General features: G+C 46.1%; 1 protein-coding gene across 3 annotated transcripts in view; it reads left to right on the top strand.

The window, feature by feature from the left end:
* The window catches only part of pvrl2l (PVR cell adhesion molecule related 2 like), a 302926-nt gene that overhangs the window by 123195 nt on the left and 156108 nt on the right, over positions 1 to 23623 (top strand). For 2 of the 3 annotated variants that reach the window (XM_086193277.1, XM_086193275.1), the window contains exons 2-3: positions 11363 to 11475; positions 15117 to 15360. In XM_086193277.1, the coding sequence (XP_086049403.1) occupies positions 11363 to 11475; positions 15117 to 15360 (357 nt within the window). Of the gene's footprint in view, positions 1 to 8465; positions 8660 to 11362; positions 11476 to 15116; positions 15361 to 23623 lie in introns of those variants that run through there. The other variant, XM_086193276.1, reaches the window with a different exon arrangement.

The following is a 23623-nucleotide window of genomic DNA, read 5'->3' as shown; positions in this document are numbered from 1 at the left end:
ACGTCGTTATTCTTTCCGTCCTGTTGACTCATTGCCTTTCAGAGCACTTATCTTTGTTTTTTGTGTCATTTTTTTGTTTGTACACTTTGCGGGAAGAGCTCACGACTCAAGCAGCAAAGGCTGGCTTTTCAAAGCAAAGACCTGTTTTTGAGCGTGCTGTTCTTTACCTGGACGCCGCTGTCGGGGCTCTTGTTATTAAATGTGTAAACAGAGGTGACACGAGGAGGATTTCTTCTTTTTTGTGCACTCAACCATCTCTCGTTGGGCACGGTGTGAGAAGTGCACTTGAGAAAACATTTGCAAATCCACAGAGTGAAACTTCATTTTCTTTTATTAACTTTGATTCATCCAGAGAAGGAGGACCGACCTTGAATATTTTTTCCCTCTTTGTTTTTTGTCAGCAGCGTTTTAAACATCCAGATTTACAACAACAGCCAAACTCTCAGAGCCTGTGTCCCCATGGCATCTTTGTTCAGTTGGTGCTAATCTGGAGCGAGAATATACGGCTGCATGCGGCCACATTGAGGAAAAACTCTTGCCAAAGTGGCTCTTTTTGTTGGAAGCGTAGAATCGGAAAGGTGATGTCATCATTCTCTCTTCTTCTCACGCAGCCAATCATGTCTCCCAGTTGTTTGCTCCACCTCCCCTCTGGTGCTCTGGTTGCCACCGCACGCTTCCCTCCATCTCACGTGGAGTCCTTGGCTGCATCTCTTCACCCGACCGTGATGAGATTCACCAGGGGGACTCGCACTTTTCACCCCGCCGGTTCCAAGCTCTGGTAGTAGACAATCAAGAAGTGATTCGCTTCTCGTTGTTTCCTCCTGCGCGAGGGAGCTATGTTGCATCCGCCTGACGATTCCATGGTGGGGACGGCAGAAAGTTCTTATCATTCAACATCGGATAGTCGACCAGCCTCACCTGATTTTACCGTCCTGCTCTTAAATGACATCCAGTCCGCCTGATTGCAGCGTCAGTTATGATTTAATGAGGCTTTCCTCTGGTCGTAGCCGCAGAATCAAAGTGTGTTGTAGAACTTAATTGCAGTTTGAACAGGAGGGGGATGAAGTGTCCCCTCAAATATGAGATGGCGTTACTTAACTTTCAGCTATTTACTATGATAACAGTGGCGCGAACCAGCCTCTCCATGGGCTGAGAGGAAGCTGCGACTCCATATGATTAAAGACGGTGATATACGGTAGGAGTCGATTAGTGTCAAATACCAATTACTGGTGAGTCAGCCCTCTCGTCGGGATTCACACTCACACACACAATCGTCACACACCACAACACTCCCGCTGCAACTTTTAAGGACATCTCGTAAAACAGCCCGCTGTGCATTTTGGAAATGATGCTGAAGAATTTGGGGGGTTTCTCAAGCCCACAGGCTGTATCATCTTCTCGGGCCACAGAGGATTACACAACCATTTAAAAAAATAAGAAAAATAAATCAACATGAAATCACCGTAACTGGAGTTAATGGGTTGCGAGCTGACAACATGGTAACACCGAAAAAGCCGCTCGCAGTGTAAACACGCCGATTAGCTGCACTGCCAGTTGCCCATAATGCAACACTTTCTGCCTCTGCGGGGACCCAAACACCTTTCTTACAATTTATGATGGATATATTTAAATGTTGTGACGCTCACTCGCTATAAATTAAGATATATGCAATTAGAAACCCTGTCACAGCCCTGTTATTGACCGGTGACCTGTCTTGGGTGTGTCTGCCGTGCCCCCTGCAACCCTCCCGTGGATCAACGCTATAAATAATGGATTGATGGAAATGGTGCATTCAGTGTTCACCAGCGAGTAAACATGAAGGTTTCAAACTGTCTAAACTGTTGCAGCTTGTTGGGAGAAAATCCTCCATTCTTCTCACAGGAAAGTCCGGCTAACTCATTTCCCATCATTTAGCCTTTGGACTGCCCCCCTGTTGTTGATGTCCCACCGCAGGAAATGAAACACTACACGGAGGAAAACACACTTTCAATGGCTAACGTGAGCCAAGAGTGTGACTTTTACAAGTCACATGCACTTCTTCAAGACCACAATGATCTAAACGCCTGCGATTCCCAAACGAGTGTACTTCATTCTACTTTAAAACTGTTACTCTTTTAGAATAAGAACACACACACACACACAAGAGATCTGAGTTTTTCCTACCTCGAATGGCCACAGCCATTTTATTGGCTGTTATAGATTACAGTTTTTACTCAGCTGGACCTTTTCCGATGCTCGGGTGTGTTCTTTTTTTTTCTTTCCCCTAAGCAAATGTGCATCACTTAAAGTCTTTTTCATGATCACAAAGCTAAAACCTCAATTTAGGTCGAAGCCAAGGAGGAAGGGAAGCTCTCCAGTGTGAAACCACATGGAAATACGTTAACTGGGGAAGACGGGATCGACGGAAATGAGTCAGATACCAGACGGCTTCGTCTCTTTAACCGCACCTCAGGTTTAAATGGCGACGCCACTTTGTCCCGTGGTGTTTCTCACCCTCATTCCAGTAACAAGCCCATGCGTAAACATTCATATCCCTACCAGTTTAGCATATCTCCACGTTGGTCATCGTCTCACAGGAGATTGTTTGCGTCTGTTTATCCCTCCTGACATCACACATCCAATTGTTCTTGAATTTGTGCTCATCTTGTCGTTGAGTGAACATCTTGATACGTGCAGACAGTCTCAAACTTTTTGGTCATAGAACCGCGTTCGTGACGGGTCGTGCGTTCATCTTTTGTTTTTGATTTCACAAATGTTGAATGAACAAAGGAAGGCCGAGTGCTTGTGAAAGGCAAAAGTTAGTTGAGCTTTAAAAAAAAAAAAAAAAAAGAATCAATGAAACAGTCGCACGTTTGCGGCGTTTTCTCAGGAGGGTTGCAACCATGATAAACTTTTCTCTCTTTTTTTTTTTTTTCCTCCCCATTTTCCATTTAAATCTCCCCAGAAGACGCCATCACACCTTCAAACAAACACGGTGAATATATCCAATCAAGCAAAGAACATGAGCTCACAGTGCCAGTGTGTTAATCCAAGTGATTTGGAAAATATTCACAGCTCAATATCTCATAAATACGGATGATCCTGCCTTAAAAGTTTTCAAAGGGCCTAAACTTTCTAATATTTTACAGATGAGTAAGAACTCATTTGATGCTGACAATCATTTTGTAACTTGCTTGCATCTTTTTTTTTTTTTTAACCACAGCCACTTTCCTTTTACTGCTTAAGGTTACAACCAAACCACAAGCTACCAAATGCCAACTAACTGTAATTATAACTTCCCCTGCGTGAATCCTTCCATCCTCATCCATCCCTTGTTAGCAGCACCAATATTTTAGCAGCCTTAAGCTGAATTTCTGCTTGATCGCTCAACTCTCTTGGTGATTGTCTCCCGACAAAAGGCGGCGTGTCGTACCTCAACCTGCTTTTACACCCGAGAGACAATAGCCGGAGGACAGCGACATTAATAAGCAGAGTGATCACACAGTTAACCTCAGGTAACTGCAGGCGCTGCTAAGACAGCTATTAACTCCATTCATGGATGAGCACAGAAAAGAACAGAACGATGAAAATGCATGTTTCTGCGGCAAGAGTATGAGGAGTGTGACTTAACCTTAGAAAGACAAAAGAACCACCTCAAACGCTCAAAAATACAGGGACGAGCATGGGCCTGAGACGGTGCGCATGTGTGTCTTTGGGCGCGTTCACCCTTTTGGGAGTTTTAAATCTCTTTGAGCTCTTTTTGTGACTTAGTAGTTGCACAGCTAGCAAATACACACACATTTCAGCACACGAACCCAAATTGCAGTCCCTTTGAGTGTGGAGTGCAGGCGCGAGGACAAGCACAAGTCTGGGGCACGGATCATGTGTGCTCTGGTACGTTCAAGGGCAGTGTGAAAGAAACTGTGGCAGGAATTTGGCTTCTTCTCTCTTTACAGATGAAAGCAGGAGCGTTGTGTTGCGAAATCACTCACTCACCGTCTCCTCCAAAATCTTTGTAAGCGTCCAGAACGGCTCATCCTACGAGCCGCACCGCAGACTTGGTGTCGTCCATCCATCGTCAGCCGCTTATCAGTCATGAGGTGGTGGAGGTAGCAGCTCCAGCAGGGAATCCCAAACCTCCCTCGCCCAGGGCCAGAGTGGAGATGCGTCCCCCTCCACCTGGTCCGCTGGCGTCAACAATCAAAGCGGAAGGAGGACTCCATTGTCTACTTGCATCGTTTTCGCGCTCTTTTCTTCTGTCATAGACGAACACCAGCGGTCACTCCTTCTTTGCGTGTGTTGGCAGAAGACAAAGTGGCGGTGTACCGCTGCCTTCTGTGTCAGGCTACGATACACAAGTGTGCTCGGGTACGGAATGACGTCGCTAATGGGAGAGCTCACCGTCAGGGCCATGGTTCCCCATTCAAAAACCAGTTTTGTTCATCAGGAAGATCAGGATTGGGTTTTTTGGGTTTGTTTGGTTTTTTTTTTTGTCTCGTACCTCCAATTTTTTTGAGTCTGCATACTACCTTAATGGTGACCGAAGAGCTTTTGACGTTCATAACCTCTTGAATACCTGCTGACTTTTTTTCCCAAACAGAATAGAACTCTCACACCACTGACAAACAGAGACAATGATCGGAGTCCTGAGATGGAGGCTACCTGCCATCCGGTCCTGAGAGCTGAAACTTTTACCACTTGATAAGAAGAGGGTGACCGAGGGGGGAGGAATACACAGTTTATTGTGGTTCGTTGGCTTCTTTGTGTATGTGATTTGGATGTTAACATGGCTGATTGTGTCGCCCCACGGTGTATCCCTCACACTGTGTGCACACGGGGAAGATCCCCATAAACAGGCAAATGCCACAAGCCTCTAAATGTCAATTAACTGTGATTAATCTCTCTGGTGCATTGGGAGAGAAGCAGTGTGTGGCCGTTCGTTTACCAGCCACCCCTCTTTGACTCTCCATTTACGTGGAGCTGTCGCTGCGCTGACTTCCACTGTGAGCCACATTAGAATAAGCGATAAATTGCGGTATCATTGGGGTTGCGAGGAAATAATAGAAAGGATTGAAAAGATTGAGGTCATAGTGGTGCATTGACACCAATTTCCCTGATAGCAGGGAAAAAGGGCGTAACTACATTCAGTGATTATATTTGATTTCACAGGCCACAAAGTTTGTCTGTAACTATTGAAAAACAGTGTTCTTCAGTTAAAGTTAGGGGGGGAAATAGTTGAGCTGACTGGCGGTGTCAGGAAAACTTCCTCTCTTTAGACACATGGCTGGAGTAGAGGATGAGGGAGGGGTGGCACGACGGTGCAGTGGTCAGCACTGTCGCCCCCACAGCAAGTTCTCTCCGGTACTCCGGCGTCCTCCCACAGTCCAGAGACATCGAGAGGGGACCAGGTTAATCCAGACTCTAAATTGACCGTAGGCGTGACTGTGAGAGCCAATGGTTGTCTGTCTCTATGTGTTGGCCCTGCGGTGGACTGGTGACCCGTCCAGGGTGAACCCCGCCTCTCCCCGCCTGAAGGCTGCTGGGATAGGCTCCACCCCCCTGCCACCCGTGAATGGATGGATGGATTGATAGAGGACAAGGGAGACCAGCAATGAACATCAGAAAATACTACAAATAGTAACATCCCCCCATGTGTTCATGAAGCAATCATAAAATATTATGGGCATTTTATTTTACTTTTACTCTCTTGTATATATTATTTGATGAATGGAGATATAATAAAAGGCTCACAGGGTGTCAGACAGTCAGCGAGGGGGTAATTAAGTCAGTTTTCATGCCTGTGCAGTTAATAGATCGCAGGCCAAAATTGAGGCATGTCTCTAACACTGTTAACAACTCTTGCTTTTATTCTCTCTTCCGAAATTTTGGGGCTTTGTGTGAGGTTGTTTTTCCTGCTCCGTCTGACTCACGGTTGAATGTTGCGAGGATCCCAGAGGTCACTTGTGTGCTCGCACGGCGCATAACTGGCAGAGCAAAGACCCGAGTGCTTGGAACACAAACATGATGAGTCAGCCCGTTCAGGATTATTGTTGCTAACTTCAGTAATCAAAGCAGAAAACTTTCACTGTACAAATTCATGCAACTGAACTTGAATTTTTATCCCATCAAATCGGGGGAAATCCTTGGTTTTTACAAACCTGGACCTTTTTTTTTTTTTCCCTCCAATGGTTTAGCCTCTAAATGATTAATAGGGGCACAAATTATTGAGATGGGTCCAGTACTGAGGGGGAACCAGTAACTGCAAACAGCTGCACAGGGCTATTAATCATTTAGAACTCCAAAACATGGCAAAATGGGATCCAGGTATAAAAATACAGTATAGAAATCTTGAGCTCAAGCAAAACATATCTTCAAGGATATTTAGCCAGGAAATACATTCTACCTGGCAAACTCAGATGCTACCATTGTGTGTGTGTGTGTGCTTTAGGGGGCTGAGACCCATGGACTGCTACTTAGCTTAGCACAATGAATAGCAGTGGATGGGAAGTGTTAGCATTCCTCTGCCAAAAGTCAAGACAAGACAAGACAAAGACAAGTTGATCGGGTTAACAGCAGCAGTCGCTCTCCTTGTCTCCGAAAAAAAAAGAAGTTTCATTTGTTAGCTGAGGTTGAAATGAGGCTTTTCAGGTGCTGCGTCAAATCATTGCGCCCAGACAGGAAAGTAGTTCCGGCAGTGCATGTGATTCTTGAATTTATCATGTCTTATAATTTGAAATAGTTATTCAGGCTTTATATTAGTTGCTCAGTGTGTCGTTGTTGAGATGAAGGGTACAGGCGTAATTGCTGTCTGTTCATGGAGCTACGCTAACAACCCCCTTCCCATACTAGTCACAGTGCTAAGCTAACTAGCTCTGTGTCTAATGCACGCACAGGAGAAAGAGGGGCGTCTATTTTATGGTATGCTTCAAGGGAGGATGATAAATAAGTGTGTTTGATGACTTTTGATGGCGGTACGCCAACAATTCTCTTGCGCTATGCTAAGCTAACTAGCGCTCGATCTATTCACTTGTCTGGCTCCGGTGAGAAAGTACATTTTCCCCAAAAGATTGGCATGTTCCAAACCCATACTGCATATGTCAACTGCAACTTTTCTTGAAGTGAGGCGTCTTATTTACTGTAGCAAGATAAATGTTCCTTCTCCTCGTCTCTGTGAGCCAGTCAGCTCAGTTTCCACCGGGCTTCATGTTGTCAGGCACTGAGGAAATGAATCCAGTGCTCTCTGCTCTCCTCTTCCTCCTCCTCCTCCTCTTTTATTGCTTCTCCTCATCCTTTTTCTCTGGCTTTCCCTGTTTTATAGCCATTTTTTGTATTTCCTCCTGTGTCCCCCTGCAGCTACAGCACCTCTCAGCTTTAGTCACTCCTTTAATGACAATTCAAGGTTTAAAATCTTTCTCCCGAGTTTCTCTATTCCTATTTGTTTATTCCGTTGCATTTATTGCATTTTTTTCCACGTCCTAATTGTTCTTCTCCAGCATTTATCTCTGTAAGTGTTTAACCGACTCCAGCTTCTCTCTCTCTCTCTCTCTCTATCCATCATCTCATTTCATTACCACTTATTTTCTCTGTCATAAAAGAGATTTCATTGACTATCAGAAATTTGATGTGATTCATGGCTCTGGTGAGATCATCTTTGTGCGTTTGTGAGAGTGTGTGCGTGGTCCTGCATTTCATTTTTTTTTTTTTTATGAATAGTGGGTTGATGTGTTTAATTAGGGGAAATGAATCTGTGTTTGAACATGAGAGAATTAAAAACAGAGAAATGATGGAGGGAGAGGAAAATAAGAGAGACAGAGATTAAGTGTGGTGTTTATTTGGACCATGGAGAAACTCATCCGACAGCGAGAGTTTGCGTTTATGACTTTTGTGTGTGTGCGTGTGTGTGTGTGTGTGTGTGTGTGTGTGTGTGTGTGTGTGTGTGTGCGTGTGTGTGTTACAGAAGGAATGGATAACTTGTTTGACAGCCCATTGTCTCCCTCAGGCAAGAGATTGTGGTTCAATGACTTAGTCAGTCTCACTGCATTCACATTACAGCAAGATGCTCTGATTTTTGCACACACATGCACTGTAATTACACACACACACACACACACACACACACAATGTTAAGCAATCATATGCCTTTACACACAAAATTCATTCCAGCACACATGGGCAGACGTGGATGCCTGCATGCTACAAATCCAAAACATCCCCTATAGCACACAAACACACACACACACACACACACACTCTCTTAGTTGGTGTGTGACTGTGTTTTACAGCTGATTTGCAGGCCAAATCCCAATCCATTCACCTCCATGCTGGTCCATGTAACATATTGTCCTAATCAATCCCTCACACACTAAGAGGCTTTTTCCGTGGAGCCACCCGGGGCTTGCTAGCGGTTAGCGGGTGCTTATCCCCTTTTCTTGTGGAGAGAGTGAGAGGCAGGCTCCCCGCAAGAGTTTTATCTTTGCAGACACAGTGGCTGGCTGAGAGGGCATAGAGCAAGGGGAGGTGGAGGAGAAAAGACCCTGGAAGGATTTCTGCCCAGGTCACCAGGGAGTTTGTGGCAGGGCTCTGGATCACGAGGGGAACGAGAGCGGTTAAAGGGGAAGAGCAGAGGAAGAGGAAGAAAGGAGCAAATAAAAGCAGATCATGAAATGCTGGGGCCAGCAAAGTAAGTGTCAGGAAGTTCAGTGAATCGATTCCAAGTGATGAGCAATCAAAGAGCCTTTAAAAATGTCACTTGAAGCCTCGTATGGTTTGTATGTGAGTGCCGCCAAACACATTGAGCTGCTGGACGTGGACTGGATCGCATTAATGGCGGATTACAAGTTCTCTGTTCTGCTCTCTGTCATCCTTCACTTTTTGTTTGTCTTATTTCTGTTGCAGTCTCTCTCTCTCTCTCCCCCCCCCCCCCTCATTTACCAGGATTACAAGTTCATTACAGTTCATTAAGACCCAGAGACGTTATACAGCAAATGTAATTTGTTGATTTTCAACACTCTGAATCATTTTTTAATACAGCGATTTGTCTGACTGGTTGAGTGGTGCTCGTTGAGAACTAATCCAAATAAAAAGCGTCGTTGCTTCGAGGCAGAGACAATTCATGTCAGCCGCCTCTACTGAGCACATTCTTCACATAAACACACGAGGGAGAAACTGTTGGCCACAGGTCCTTAAGGTGATGCTTCACCCAAAATGTGCATTTTCCCTTTCAAGTACTCACAACAATGTGTCCTGAGCTCACAAGGACATTGTTTCCCCTCCTTCATCGCTTCTTCGTTCCTCCAGAACTCAGAGAGACCCAACCTCGTATATTTAGCTTGAAGCTAATGGTGGCTAAAGGCTAACAACGGCAAAGCTGGTTTCGTCTGATGAGATGACTTTTGATGGCAGCTGAAACAGAGCGATTCCGACGTGTTGTGAACCAGCGCGGAATCTGGAGTCGTACTTCGTATTCTGCTCAAGTGGTAGTGTTTACTGACGACTGAGCAAACGTTTGGAAGAAATACAGTTGTGGATTATACCAGATGATGCACTTGAGAGTTTGCAGACGGACATTTTTGGTCAGTTTTGTTGTTTTTAACCATCGGTTGCCATTAGCTTGAAGCTACAAATACGTGTCTGGTTCTCCTGCATCACGAAGAAGTGATGCAGGAGGGGAAAATGTCTTTGTGCGTCCAAGGCGCCTTTGTGGCAACACGGGTGCAGGTAGTATGTTGTTGTTTTTGTTTGTTTGTTTTTTTAATTTGAAGCCTTACAACTTCAGAAGGACATAATCAGTCGCACAACTGCAACACAAACAGATTTATTATGCTTGAGGATTGATAGTGTACACAGATATCATGCAGAATGTGTACTTTTGACACTCAAGTGGACTCAATAACAAGTACTCCTCCTGTTTTACGGAAGTAGAAATGTGGGGACTTTTTCCAGATTTTTAAGAGAACACAAAAGGGGAATTACTGTAAACTACTAGAGGAACTACTGCCTGTACTCCCCCCCCCCCCCCCCCCACCAAACTTACACGTAACATAATCTCACTCTGCATTTATTCAGGAAAAGGATATCCTCACTTTAGGTGTCTATTTGCATCCCACGTCTGACTTTGAATTGCATCCGTTGTCGAGCTACAGAAAAAAAAAAAAAAAAAGATCTTCAAATCGAACTTGTTTTGCCTCCCCAAGACATCAAACTGAAGCTCCCATGCAAACCAGACGAATATCAAGGATTACTTTTGTAATCCCGTGGTTTGCTTTCCTGCTGCTCCTGCGTGAAAGTCTAGCTGAAGTTGAAAGCCAACATTTTCTGCTACATCAGTTTTATTTGTCACATCCATCTGAGGTTCAGTGGAAGCCAGGCTCTCCTGCAGAGTGTATTTGAATGCAGAAACATGACAGAATCACTCGCGCAGATTTTGTTGGGGGGGGGGGGAGCATAAAATGAGGGCATCTCAGCCACGGAGTGATTTTTTTTTTTCTACGAGCGTTGAAAGTTTCAAAAAAAGAAAAAAGAAAGAGGGAGTCTTGTAACACATTTGTTTGGCCTGGGCAGCAGCCGCTGCAGTGTTGAGTCAGTCAATCACAGCATAAGGGAGGGCTGTTCAATTTAAACTCAGTATTCTGCTACGACTTGCTGCAGGTCAACAGGTATCGCTCAGTGTTGAGACACCACTTGGCTCTAACCGTCCTCCTTTCATCTCTGTTTACATTCGAACAGACAGGCCGGCTCCTCTGGCTCGTTTCAGTGAACCCGAGCTGTCTTGGCTGACCAGCCCTGTGCTCTCGTCTCTGTTTATCATGCTCAAGCAAAGAGTTACAAGTGTCTTCCACTGAATTTCAAGCAGAAACGGAGGAGCAGCTGCTGAGGTGCTGTGGCGTTCCTACGGGCTCGCCCCCTAGCGCTGCCTCCCGGTAGACGGGCTCGACTGTAATGAGCAGGGCCGCGGTGAAAGAAGATCCCCGAGACTGAGCCCTGGGCTTTTTATCAAAGGCTCATGATTCAGAATCTTCTTCCTGTCTCTTTAATGAACTTGTGTTGTTTCCTTCTGTTTCCTTCCTAAATTGTCTTCCTTTGTTTTCATCAAGCTTCTCTATGAATCTTAAATCACCTATGAAAGACAGACACAAAATCAAGAGGAGCTTAAACACCAATCACAGCAATTTCATTAAATTCATAATGAAATACTTGCAATACTCATTGTTGCCAGTTCTCTCTCTCTCTCTCTCTCTCTCTCCCTCTTTCTCTTTCCTTGATCTTTTAATCTCTTTAGTTTCTCTTTGAATTTTACTATGAACAAACAAATGTTTAATTATTCAGACATGGTTTTCTGGATGATTGCATAATCTCCCTCTACCTTCTCTTCGCCCGCCTCCAGGTGTCGGGGCTCAGAAGGTGCGGGTTGAGGAGGAGCTGGAGGCGTATCCCACGGAGTCGGTTGATCTCCGCTGCCAGTTCATCGATGGAGGCGGCAAAACCAAACTCACACAGGTGGGCAGATGAAAGGCAGCATTGTTTCTGGCCGATGTAGGTGAAGCAGCTCGTCTCGGAGAGATGCAGTAGCAGGGACGGAGTGAACGACTATCGCTCCGAGCAGGTGAAGTGCAAAGGGAACAGCAGCTCCAATTAACTCCAAACATGTGTCATTCGCACTGCGTGCATGTGCGCGTTTCAGACACCACAGAGAAGCGTTCGTCCGGCTAAAGCTGGACTTGTAAAATACATGAATCCAGGTTAGTCTGACTGAAACCGGGAAGGAAGAGCGGAATCATAGCCTCCCTGGAGCGCCTAAAACTCACTCCGGCATGTATACGCTTAACCAGGAAGTCCAACAGCTCACAGTCAGGGAGGGGGCAGCTCGGTGGGTGCTGGGTTGAAAACAACGCATGCTTGGACAGACAAGAAACGTCAGTTGCTGTGATATTATTAATTTTTCCATCATAGCGCTGCAGGGATGTCGTGTTTCTGTTCAAATCAACAGGATTTTTACACCAGATTTGCAGAAAATAACCAATGTCGCAAACCAGACGCCACAGACGCTGGACTTTACACGTCCCCCGTTCTCCCCGTGGGGACGTTCAATGTTCCGCCACAGCCTCTGCAGTCTCCTTCAGCCCCGCTATGATAACTCACAAATGTGGCATTTGCTAGCATCACCAAGCACCCACTGGCTTAGAGAAGCTGAAGCACTTTGCTCACTTACTCCCGGGTCCTAGGACACGTTCTTCACTGACTTGCTTTGAATTCAAGTCTCCTGTTTGACTGAGATGCAACTTGGTGGGTCACGAGTGGCAAAATGGCAGCTGGATGAAATTCCAGCTGTAAAGGGACATACCGCAAGCTGGAGCTCTGGAGGGGAACACGAGACTGTGGACCACGTCACCATTGCACCACACGACCCAACATAAAGTCCATTTTATTCTCTGATCACTGTTTGTTCGCTTCTCTTTCACGTTTTTTACATCATCCGTCTTCTCCCCTTGTACCGTGTGTTCCTTGAGAGATGTTTGCAATTTCAGAATCCTATCCTGCAGAGCAGAACAGATGACAATACGTCTGGCTGGCTGGATGTCGGACGCTCTGCCTGTATAGTGAAGGCAGCAGCAGCTGCTCCTTTGTGCTGTGTGTCATTATGTGTTGCTGCACCGTGCGACATGTAGGTCAGCTGCTTTTTGGCAGCGCTCAGAGCCGGTATACATGAACCGCCGTTACTGTGGAGACAACGTGATTGATGATAGTTTGTCTGTCTGTCAAGAGTAATAATAGCGTTAAGAACTGCCCGGTTGATTGTGCTTGATGGAGGGATGTAACTTGTGCAAAGGGAGAGATAAAAACTTTGTTTTGAGATCTATTTCGCTGGTGTTTGTCCGGCAGGATAACTGGGTACTAATTTGGTAGGATGATGGAACTCGAGGCCAATTCTCGTGTGCGCATGGGGGTTGGGATTCGCCAGGGTTGCTGTGTGGAAAATGTCACCGCGCGTTGTGGGCACAAGGGCCCGCGGAGCCCTCTCTTGATCCCACACCACCGTTCAGCCGGTGCCACACGTAGCCTTCAGTTTGAGGAGGAATTGATTAGAACACAGAACTGATCCAGGAACTGGACCCAGATGGGATGATGCCGTGTCTCTTGGCAGAAGTTTGCGCTCTCTTCGACTTTTCCTCTCGTTCACTTCAGCAGCGGCGAAAAGGATGAAGCTGAAAAGAATCCACACCAGTTCTCCTCAGATTTAGGGGAATGATGGCGCACGGCTTGAGAAAGAAGCCATCGCGGGGGGGCCTTTCAGTTGTCTGATTTAATCTAGTCCTGTCGACATTATCTTTGTTTAGCTTCACCTTCATCTAAGAAAACTTTGTAGTTGAGGTTCCGACCTGGATTTCTTTGTCAAGAGCTTCTCTGGGTCTCCCACTCTCGGTTTTTCCAGCAGCTGATTTTGATTTAGACGTTTAGCTCAAATGCAAACTGGTTTTAATGGAATTTTAGCGATTTGATTGATGTTGGTTTCCTCAAAGAGAAAATTGTCGTGTTTCTGTCTCGTCAAATCCAGAACTGACTGGTTGTTGGTTTTTTTTAACGTTATAAGATCATTTCCTGTTAATTCACCTGCTGGAGAGGCACCGACACACAAGAATATGAAGCATCAATGATTTGAAAGTCAATTTACATTATCAGTCCCCAGCTTATGATTGATCTAAAACTCCTGTCTCTCTCTCTCTCTCGCGCGCGCGCGCGCGCGCACACACACACACACACACACACACACACACACACACACAGCCACCTCACAGACAAGAGCAACATGCAGTGAGCTGCTGTTTACCAGCTCTCTCTGTTCCTCTTGGAGTGCTTCATGGAATCAATAACCAATTTATTTACATACAAAAAAACTGAAATTGCCGAAAGGCCAAATTGCCCTTTATTTGTTACTCCTGGGTGTACAGCCAAGGAGGGATTCTCATCATCCTCTAATGTGAGCCGACGTCTGAGTCACAATCAATCGTCCTTCTTGCACCCTTCAACCTTCTCCTCTGCTCTCACGCACGCTTCCTCCCAGCCGCTCCCTCGCCGTCTACCTGCTGGAGCGCCAGACAGCCGTTTGCTCTTGAAACAGCACTGAAGACGACTCCAGCTTAAACCCTGTTTAAAGTGGCAATAGGCTCTGGATGAGAGACATTTAATTTATGATTTTTGGCTCCTTACTCAGCTTTAATTGAGTCTGAGGGCAAATTTCAATACTTTCGCAGCCTAATTCATGGAAATGGAATAGACGGAATATTAGGGACGCTTGGCAACACAGAACCACGGAGCTCGACAGCCATCGACCAGGTTTAGAACAGCTCTGGAGGTTCATTTCACATTTATTTTATGCGTTGACATTTCAGCGAATCCTGCTGGAGTTCTAACCCTGAAACCAAGTCAAATACAAATCTTTAAGATATTTGATTCTGCAAAACAAGAGAGAAGGAGCGTGAATTATCTTAAGGGCGAAGGAGCGGCTCACCTCTAACACTTGAGCAAATGGCATTTCTGACCCCCGTGTTGTTGATGGGAGCTGCATTTCTTGACCACCTGACCATTTTTGTTGCGAACTTGTCGCTTATATCGGAGTATATAATACCAAGATATTCTACATTTCTCCTCAGAAAGGGTAAAAACACCCTGTTCCTGTTGAGAATTCCTCTCGAACGATGACGGAACCTCTTGAAACTGAGTGTTTCGAGGTTTTTTTGTACTTTAGGAGTGTGGACCGTGGGATTGTTCGCCCACTCGGACTGTTAGGATGTAGTGTCAGCCCCTCTCTTTTGTGCTTCCACGGCCTCGCTGCTGCGCTCAGCTGCAGGACTGGTACTGCTTCACTTTTGTGTTGGAGTTGCTCTAAAAACTGCAAGTCGCGTATGATTACACTGTCGCGGCAGTTTAAACCTCCAGATTTGCTTTTTCTTTATTCAGTTTATCATGAAATATTTAAGAGTAAAATAGTCCATCATGAGTGACTCACTGGGATTTCTTCTGTTCTGCTGGGTTTGAATAGAGATTCTTTTCCAAAACTGAATTTGACGCTTTTTTTTTTGGTGTTAAAGTATTTTTGAAAAATCCTTGTGGATTAAATATTGTCTGTTTTTGGAAACCAGGTATCTTGGATATGGGAGCCGATCGACGGCCAGAGGGACAACATTGCTGTGTACCATCCCATCTATGGGCAGAGTTTCCCCAACTTGTCCTTCAAAGACCGAGTTGTTTTCCTCCACAACAGCCTGGAAAATCCCTCCATCAGGATTTCCAACCTGAGAATGTCTGACGCCGGCCGCTACACCTGCGAGTACGCTACCTACCCCTCTGGAAATGAACAAGGGACCACCACCCTCATCATGCTCGGTGAGTAGAAAGACGCCTTGCAGACACCTTGTCTGGAAAACAAAAACAAAAAAATAAGTTGGATAGACTGGATCACCAAAAGCTTAAAAAGAGATCCACGATTCCAACAAGCTGGATCCATGATTCATAGGCGCCTCCTCAGCCGTCTGCTTATCTCTGCTGTCTTTAACCGAAGCTCCCGTTGGACTCGTAGACGAGGCAGTTTACAGCGTATTCTTGAGAGTTGTCTCATGGTACGGCCCGGTTAGAGGCCAACGAGAAGATGAATGTGAAAGATTCTGAAGCAGCACTAAATTTAAAGTGTGAGCGTCTCTATATAGACATGCAGTCCTTATACATTGCAATCGTATTGGATCAGCCGGACGAATCCAGACTCTAAATTGACCCTAGGTGTGGCTGGGAGAGCCAATGGTTGTCTGTCTCTATGTGTTGGCCCTGAGATGGACTGGCGACCTGTCCAGGGTGAACCCCGCCTCTCTCCGCCTGAAGGCTGCTGGGATAGGCTCCACCCCCCGTGACCCTTAACAGGATAAGCAGTAGAAAATGGATGGTGACACGGACAGCAGGACAGTAGACGTAAACGAACATGCTGAAGTTCACGTCCTGTGTCTCCTGCTGAAGACACGGATGAGCTTTGCTGCTGGCAAGCGTGTTAAAAGTCTCTTGTTGGAATAAATTATATTCCAGCTACATCACTTGAACTAGATCCTGTTTCCTGTAAAAGAATTGAAGTCCTCAGAAAAGAAAAAAAAAACGATGGAAAAAAAAGAACCAAAGGTTTTAAACCGACAGTATGTCTGCAACATGCTGCTCATGAGAGGTGCAAGCTGGAAGCTCCAAACAACATTTGGTCCTCTTCCACGGTGGCAGCGCCCAGCCGTTGTTGTGTTTCAACACTCCGCGTTTTAACCATTATTGTATGATGTGATCCTCCAGCGTTCGCTGGGGAGCGACGCGGGTGAGTCCCTCGTGCATGTCTCCCTTCGCCTCCACCGGAGAGTGAGAAAACCTGTTTTAATTTCATCACATCTCATGTCGGCGCCGCCAGAGGATTTCCCTTCGTCCAGATTTCCCTGTGCGAACTGAAGGAGAAAGGAGATGAGACAGTAGTCAAGATGTTCCAGGACTAATATCCTTAGATGGTAACCAGGCAGGTTCTACATGCACTTTTTAGTTCCCTGGTTGATGAAAACGTTGACCTGTCAAACCTTTTTTTTAATCACCGTGGGAAAAAGAAAGATGTGTATTTATTCGGCTTATTTGTGGGTCGGCTCAGAGTTTCGTCATGATGCAGCAATGGTGGTGGTGGTGAGCACAGACAGCGGACGGCAGCTTGAAAGAGGGAGAAGTTTGTTTTTATGTTTCTGAAAATGAGGCTGTATAACAATTTGACTTGATTATCTGGGATTCCTAAGATACAATAGTATGATTTTGCTTTGTAGTGGAAAATGTTGGCGTAAAAGATAATGATACAGAAAAGAAAATATACACTCTGTAATTTTGCACAACTATCCTGGTCACTCTAGGAGCTATCTGAGTTTACGAGGTGCAATTGAACGCACCGTGGAGCCCATTGTTTCCAGTCACGGCTGGCACTTTTGAAAGTGTCGCTGATGCACAATCGATAGCAGAAATAACACGACGGTGCGTCTCAAGCGTGGAAGTGTTTGTGCTGAGTGTGATGACAGCGAGCGAGGAGAGGAGGGACTGGGTCCAGGGTCCAGGACCACAACCAGTCCCGAGACGGTCTGCATCTCATGTTTAGATGTCACGCTATTGCTTTGGTACGAACGTGAACCTGCGTCTGGTGAACGCGCGCCCCTGAATCTACCTGCACGCTGACCTCCTGTCGCCACTCCCCTGAAGCCCTTCTCACAGCAGCTATTTGGACTTGTCATTGCAGGATAAACGCTAATAACATTCATTAGATTAATTAGGTATGCAGGGGCCCTGGTGCTGTGCATGCTGGGAATGGGACCATAATTAATTTGATCAATTACACCTGTGTTTACTGTGCCACTGCTCTGGGTGTGTAGCCTGGCTTTACAAATACCTGTGTAAACTATGATTTTAAAAAGTAAATATAAAAAGTAAGCAAATAAAAAGTCATAAATATTGATTCACGCACCTGTTTACTCGGCAGCGTTAAAGCCGCTCATTAGCACGCAGCTTGTATGTAACCCAGGATGTGGAATGTGGAGAAACACCTAAATTCCCCCGTTTTTCTTTATTTAAAAAAAAAAAAAAAAACGAGTGGATGTTTAGTGTCTGTTAGCATCCGATTAGCAATGGCAGACAGCTGGTGTTGTTCATCCGCCCACACCTCCTCCTGCTTACACTCCTTTTACAAAGGAATCAGATGGCGGTTGTCCTCTCCTTACAGTTAGCAGCACCGAGGTGGCTTCAAGCTTTAATTTGAATAAAAACTCCCTTGACTGTGAATATGGGAGCGCGGCGCTGGCGCTACATGGTCGGTAGCATCCGCGCTGGTGTCATGAAGAGCTCCTCCATGAGGCTCCTCTGTCAGAGTGGGAGGCTCCACAGAGCTTCTGAGGTGCTGCACTTGGAACTGAAACACCTCCTCTCCTCTCAACTCCTCTTCCCCGCAGTTCATGCCCGCTGCTCCTTGTTTGTCAGTGGGAATGCAGGAGACGACTCCTTTTGTTGTTGCAGAGATTAGGTGCAATTTCAAGACCGCTTTATTTATGTTTGCCAATCAATGAATGAATTGAAATAAAGCCTAATTTCTGCAAGAATGGAGCGCAAACGAGTGAGCAGTCAGATGAAGGTCTGGGGATTATTGCGACGCTAAAGTAGCGCACAAAGACGCTTCCGCGAGTCACTCCGGAGACTCTGCACAATAAGAGCTTTTTAAAACGCAATAATTAAAATAAATTCATTCCAGTGGACCCAGTTGTGTGAGGCAGTAAGATGTTTTACAATTCCTTTCATGCGTTCCCTCAGCGGGGCCACTACTTCCTCTAAGTAAACCTTGACAAAAAAATAAAAACCACAATACCAAATCCACTCTTGAAGCTTCGCTCACAGAGAACGGCGAACACAGGAGCTGCAGAAACTTGGCCGTCCTACAGAAACAAGACAGAAGGATACTCTGGTGGGCTTGCAGATAGACGCGGGCTAAGCTTCCTAAACTGCTGCTGCTGGCACAAAGACGAGGTAGACGGGGAAATACGTGCTGGAAAGCTCACTCACTCGCCTTTTGTCTGAAGTCGCAGCGTTGCCAAGCGCTGTGGGACAGATTCTGGTCCGTGTTAACGTGCCCGAAAAACCGAGAGTCTCAAAGTCATTGGAAGACAGTCGCATTTGAGCTTATTTGATATATACCAGCCCAACACATTAGGTTTTATTGAAGCCACAACTCCTGGCAGCCAATCATATTATACAATATTGCGTATAGAACCAGCCTCACCCCAATCTTATTTATGTATGAATACTTAATCATGACAGCCAATCATATTAGAACTTATTGGATACAGCAGCAAGGCCAGCCGATCTTATTACTCTCTTATTGGGATGTGAAGAAGAATCACTCACCTGAATGTGAACGATGATATTACCTTGGATGTGGACCGTATAAAATCAATGGTGGCCAATTACACTGCATCTTACGGCGCAAAGTGAAGACAACTGGACATAAATACCCGCCGAGGTGAGAGGGGTGTCGGCGCCCTGAGCTGATCATCACCGCCCCAGTGATGGAATACGAAGAGGGAGGCTGATCTGCAGCTGCGGTGATGAACTGGAGAACAACTGCAATGTCAGCGGAGATCCAACCGCTCGTACGCAGGAAGGCCGAATGGGTCCGAGTGACATCATATCCTGTCAAGACTTGGGCCTGGTTTCAGGAAAACCAGACAGTCTTCACCAAATCCTGCCAGATGTTGCAGCAAACGTCCTCTGTGGAGGTAAATAGGCAATTTGACCTGGCGTTTTTTCCACTTGATGATGATGACGATGATGAAGATGAATGCAGTGTTTCTTGGCTGGTTTTTCACCGAGTCACTAAACACAGGAGTGAAGGTTTCCTGAACATCTGCTGTTTAGACAGTAAAGCATTGAGATCCCAACAACTCCCGTCAGCTGCTCGGCGACCACCTCGCCGGCCGCTCCCAGGTGAAGCGAGGGTCAGGAGTGAGGAACGGAGTTCGAGATCTGAAGAAGGAATGTGTGTGTGTGCGCGTGTGCATGTGTGTGAATTAACTCCAGTATATTTTTACCTTCCCGTCCATTTGTGTTCTCCTGGAATCACGTTCTTAGAGTCTGTGTCACTGTCACTGAAATGTGCCGTTTTTAAGTCCCACTCCAGCCACAAGCTCGAATGATGTTTCCGTCGGACAATAACTCCTTTTGGTCTGGAATTTGCTCCGTAGGTTCCAGGCATTAAGATTTATCGTGTTTTTATTGACGTGCTACTGTAACATTAATATAATTTCATGACTATCAGAGAACAGAGACAGTTCCCATCTGCTGAAAAATGTTAAATTTGTCTATTAGCAGATAAACCAGATGTATGACTGCGAACCCTGCTCCTGCGCCAACATCTTTGCTGAATTAGAACAACATCCATCCCACTTTCCATTAATGGGATGTTGCTGACAGACAAGGGAAAGCAAAACAGAGAAAAATGCAGCTGCGTGTGTATTTGTCGTCAGATGGGAACACAAAACGCAGCCAAAGTGCATTGGGACGAAAATGTATCAAATGTAAGGCCTCAAGGTGCTTTCTCCTCCTCAGATGAGCTGGGTTAAGAAGTGTTCTCTCTCTCTCTCTCTCTCTCTCTCTCTCTCTCTCTCTCTCTCTCTCTGTCCTCTAGGCACTTCGCTAGTCCTCTCAAGCTAAAATTAACTAAATTGGTCTGAAGCTTAAATGAATGCAGTTTGTCAACATGTCTAGCAGCCAATAACGAGTTGTCAAAACCACACAGGCGCAGCAGAATAAACTATCTGAGCGTTGCCTGAATATTCATGTATTGTTAGCAGTTGAGAGCCAAACAGATGTTTTTGTCGCCCCCCCCCCCCCCCCCAACAATGTCTGGAAATATTCAGCAGCAACGTGTGGAACCCAGACATGATGCTTACAAACCTGGGCAGCTGGCAAGACACAAATTCCAACACCCCCCCCCCTCCCAAAAAAAAAAAAAAAAATTAACAAGCTCCAGAAGCTTTTATTGATTTTGGGATAATGTATGCAGCAATGGAGAAAATAAAAAAAAAAAATGCATCAGTGTGCTGCCTTCATCAGGGTGCAGCAGTGAATAAATCCATATGTGTAGTGGAGGAGGAGGAGGAGGAGGAAGCACTGATAGGAGCCATCAGCCGGAGCCAAATCTCTCCGATTCTACAGGCTGTTTTGGTGTTGCCAACTGGTGATTCCATCACATGCAAGCGAGGGAGGATTGAGTTTGTGTCCTTGAGGATCCAGTGGAGTTGATGTGTGACGGGGGACGAGCTTTTTCAAGGAATGTCCTCGAAAACAGTCATTAGCAATCAATAATGATGATCAATAATTAGCTTGGAAGTCATTTTCATAATAGAGATGGAAGAAAATACCTCAGAAAGACAAGGATATGATTTGATCATTGTTATTAATTTTAAACACATCTGAGCCTCTTTGAGTCACGATTCTACCGCCGCCTGAGTCCCACTGCAGCCACAGAACCCCAAGGTCAGGGGTCCTGATGTCCCGCACATCCAGGCCAAGTGGATGCGCTGTATGGGACTGCGCGTGTTCCGTACACTGGACCGTCTCCGTCCCTGAAGGTTTCCGAAACGAAAAAGCACATCTCCGCTGTTTTTAAAAGCACCTCCGCTGGATGTCTTTCCATCTCAGCCCTTGATTTGATGGACAGGTATTGGCAGCAGTGCGCCGTGAAGAACCGCTCAATGAGTAGGTCGAGGTTGAGCTGGTCCACCTGCAAGGAGAACGAAAAAAAAAGAACTTGCAAGGCTGCATACTGCCACCAGGTGGTGCTACAACTAATTGGGTCAAAAATTTAATATGTTCTTCCCTGGCTCGTACCGCAAAATCTTCCAACAGGTTTGGAGAAAATCCGCCTCACCTAGTTTTTCTGTATTCCTGCTGACAGGCAAACAAACACCTCAGAAATCACAACCTCCTCGTCGAAGGTAGTGACAGATGAGTTAGTGTGGAATTGTCATGGCGAGGTGGAATGTGGGTCAGTACAGGGCTGCAGTAATGAGATCTCTGCAAGTCTGGCTGGTGTCAGCACAACTCGACCACGGTGACAGATGTCAACTGCGCTTCCTGAACGCGGCCTTAAATTGAGCAACGGCCGCTTTCACAATCAAATCCTGCCACGTAGCAGCACATTTTCACAACTTGTTGGGGGCGCAGCTGGCAGTCTTCCAGCTTGGGGGGGGGGGGGGGGGGGGGGAGGACACAGCCAGAAGATGAGACACGAAGTCTGAAAGAAGTTCCAGGTTCAAGTCAGGGCACGCACTGCCTTCGCCGAGCGGTTCCGGCTGAAAAGAAGACAGCAAATGTTTCTCTCAAGGAAAGCAAGTAAATAGGCACACTTCAGCTGCTGGGGGGGGGGCTGCATGTTACCATAAAATAAAGAGATAAATAAATAAATACATTTTTGAATTAAAGAAAAAAAAACCCATCACAATGCAGACTGGTAGTGAATTTACAGAAAGCCAAACGTAGCTGAGAACGCCGCTGTTATACCTTTTTCCTGTCTGCGTGTTCCTCATTTAGCCTGTTGATTTTACTGGGGGGGGGGGGGGCAGCGGCAGGGGTGCGGGGGCTGGGTGGCGATGCAGTGTTTACCCTGCTCCTTCAGCGTGGCTTCCCGCCTGCCGTCTAATTACTCTGTACTCAGAAAGTCTCAGACGGATGTGAGGAGTAGCGGCGGGCTCGATTGGATGCAATGTCACGAAACACATCAGGGACAGACACTCCCGACTTGTTAAAGCCCCCAGATCAATCCCGACCCCCCTTCCTCCTCCTCCCCCTTGCATCTCCACTCTGAGTGCTCAGCTCTGTTTATGTCCTCTGTCATCCTCTTTGTTCCTCTGATGTCTTGGTTCTTTTGCCCCCCCCCCCCCCGTGGTCTCGGCTCCTCCAGTCTCCTCTGCTCCTTGAATCGTCTCCTCTCTTGTCTCTTTTAATACGCGAGGCCTTCGTAAAGCCACCTGGATGGGAGTTGACGGGCGGCGCTGGAGCTGATTCGACGCAACACCACCGCCATCTGACGAGATTTCAGCCCCCCCCCCCCCCCCCACGTTCCCACGATTTCAGCAATTTGTGGCTATGGCAGATAAATTGTTCCTGTGGCGTGACAACGTGTTGATGCACTTCGATTGATTAATGAGTGGCCGCAGATTTATAAGTTGTTCCAAACATTTCGATTCCCTCGTGGTCACAAAGCTCTAACTTGTTTTCAGTCTTTTGAGCGTGGGAACGAGTTAAAATGGGAGACCATAAACCAACTGAAGTATTGCAACCATTTATTGTTTGAAGATCTCTTGGCCAAAACCACATTTTCTCTCTCTCTCTCTCTCGGGTTTTGGTCTCGTTAAAATGAAACAAGTTCCCTTGATTTGATTCTTTTGTGGCCGTGACATTTTCACAAATGTCTGGTCCACATGTAAACTACAGTGTCGGCGTAGTTGGTTCGTCCTTGTTTGTTTGTTCCGGCTCATTTGGGTTTAAGGCCCACACTGGGATTAATGAGAAGCAACAAGCTGCCTTCAACGGCCATGGAGAGAAAAATAGAAATGTGTTTTAAGTTTTGATTCATTTGTTGCTCAAAAAGCAAAATTTGCCTCCACTCGTTGATGAATTTGCGGCTGTCAACCAGAACACGGGACCGTCTTACGTCTTGCGTATGCAGACGTATGTTTTTCTCCTTTTCTGGCCACTCCAGATCCTGCACGTCAGCGCTCCGTTACACGGGAAACTCGTGTGCAGCGTGGAACTTTGATGCGTCATCGGCGCCGTTATCAACTGATGGATGATGGCTGTAGCCAGGCAACGATCTCGACCTGCGAACAACCAAGAGGACTCCACAAAAACAAACAAACCCCAGATAAGACCTTTAATGGATGTGCCGCAGCTACTCCAGTGTTCTAATGCACTAATGGAACAGTCCACACGGCTAAAAATCGAACAATAAGAAGCCGACCCTCCGTGGCTCTGTTTCAGTGATTGCATTGTTTGTTTGTTTTTTTTATTAGCATGAAAAACTGTCCAGGTTAATGTGACACGGCACTTATGA

The sequence above is a fragment of the Aulostomus chinensis genome, chromosome 22 (genome assembly GCF_037954235.1).
Source record: "Aulostomus chinensis isolate RoL2024-O1b breed Wild chromosome 22, RoL_Achi_v1.0, whole genome shotgun sequence".
Taxonomy (NCBI): Eukaryota; Metazoa; Chordata; class Actinopteri; order Syngnathiformes; family Aulostomidae; genus Aulostomus; species Aulostomus chinensis.
This window is presented reverse-complemented; position numbering and strand designations above follow the sequence as displayed.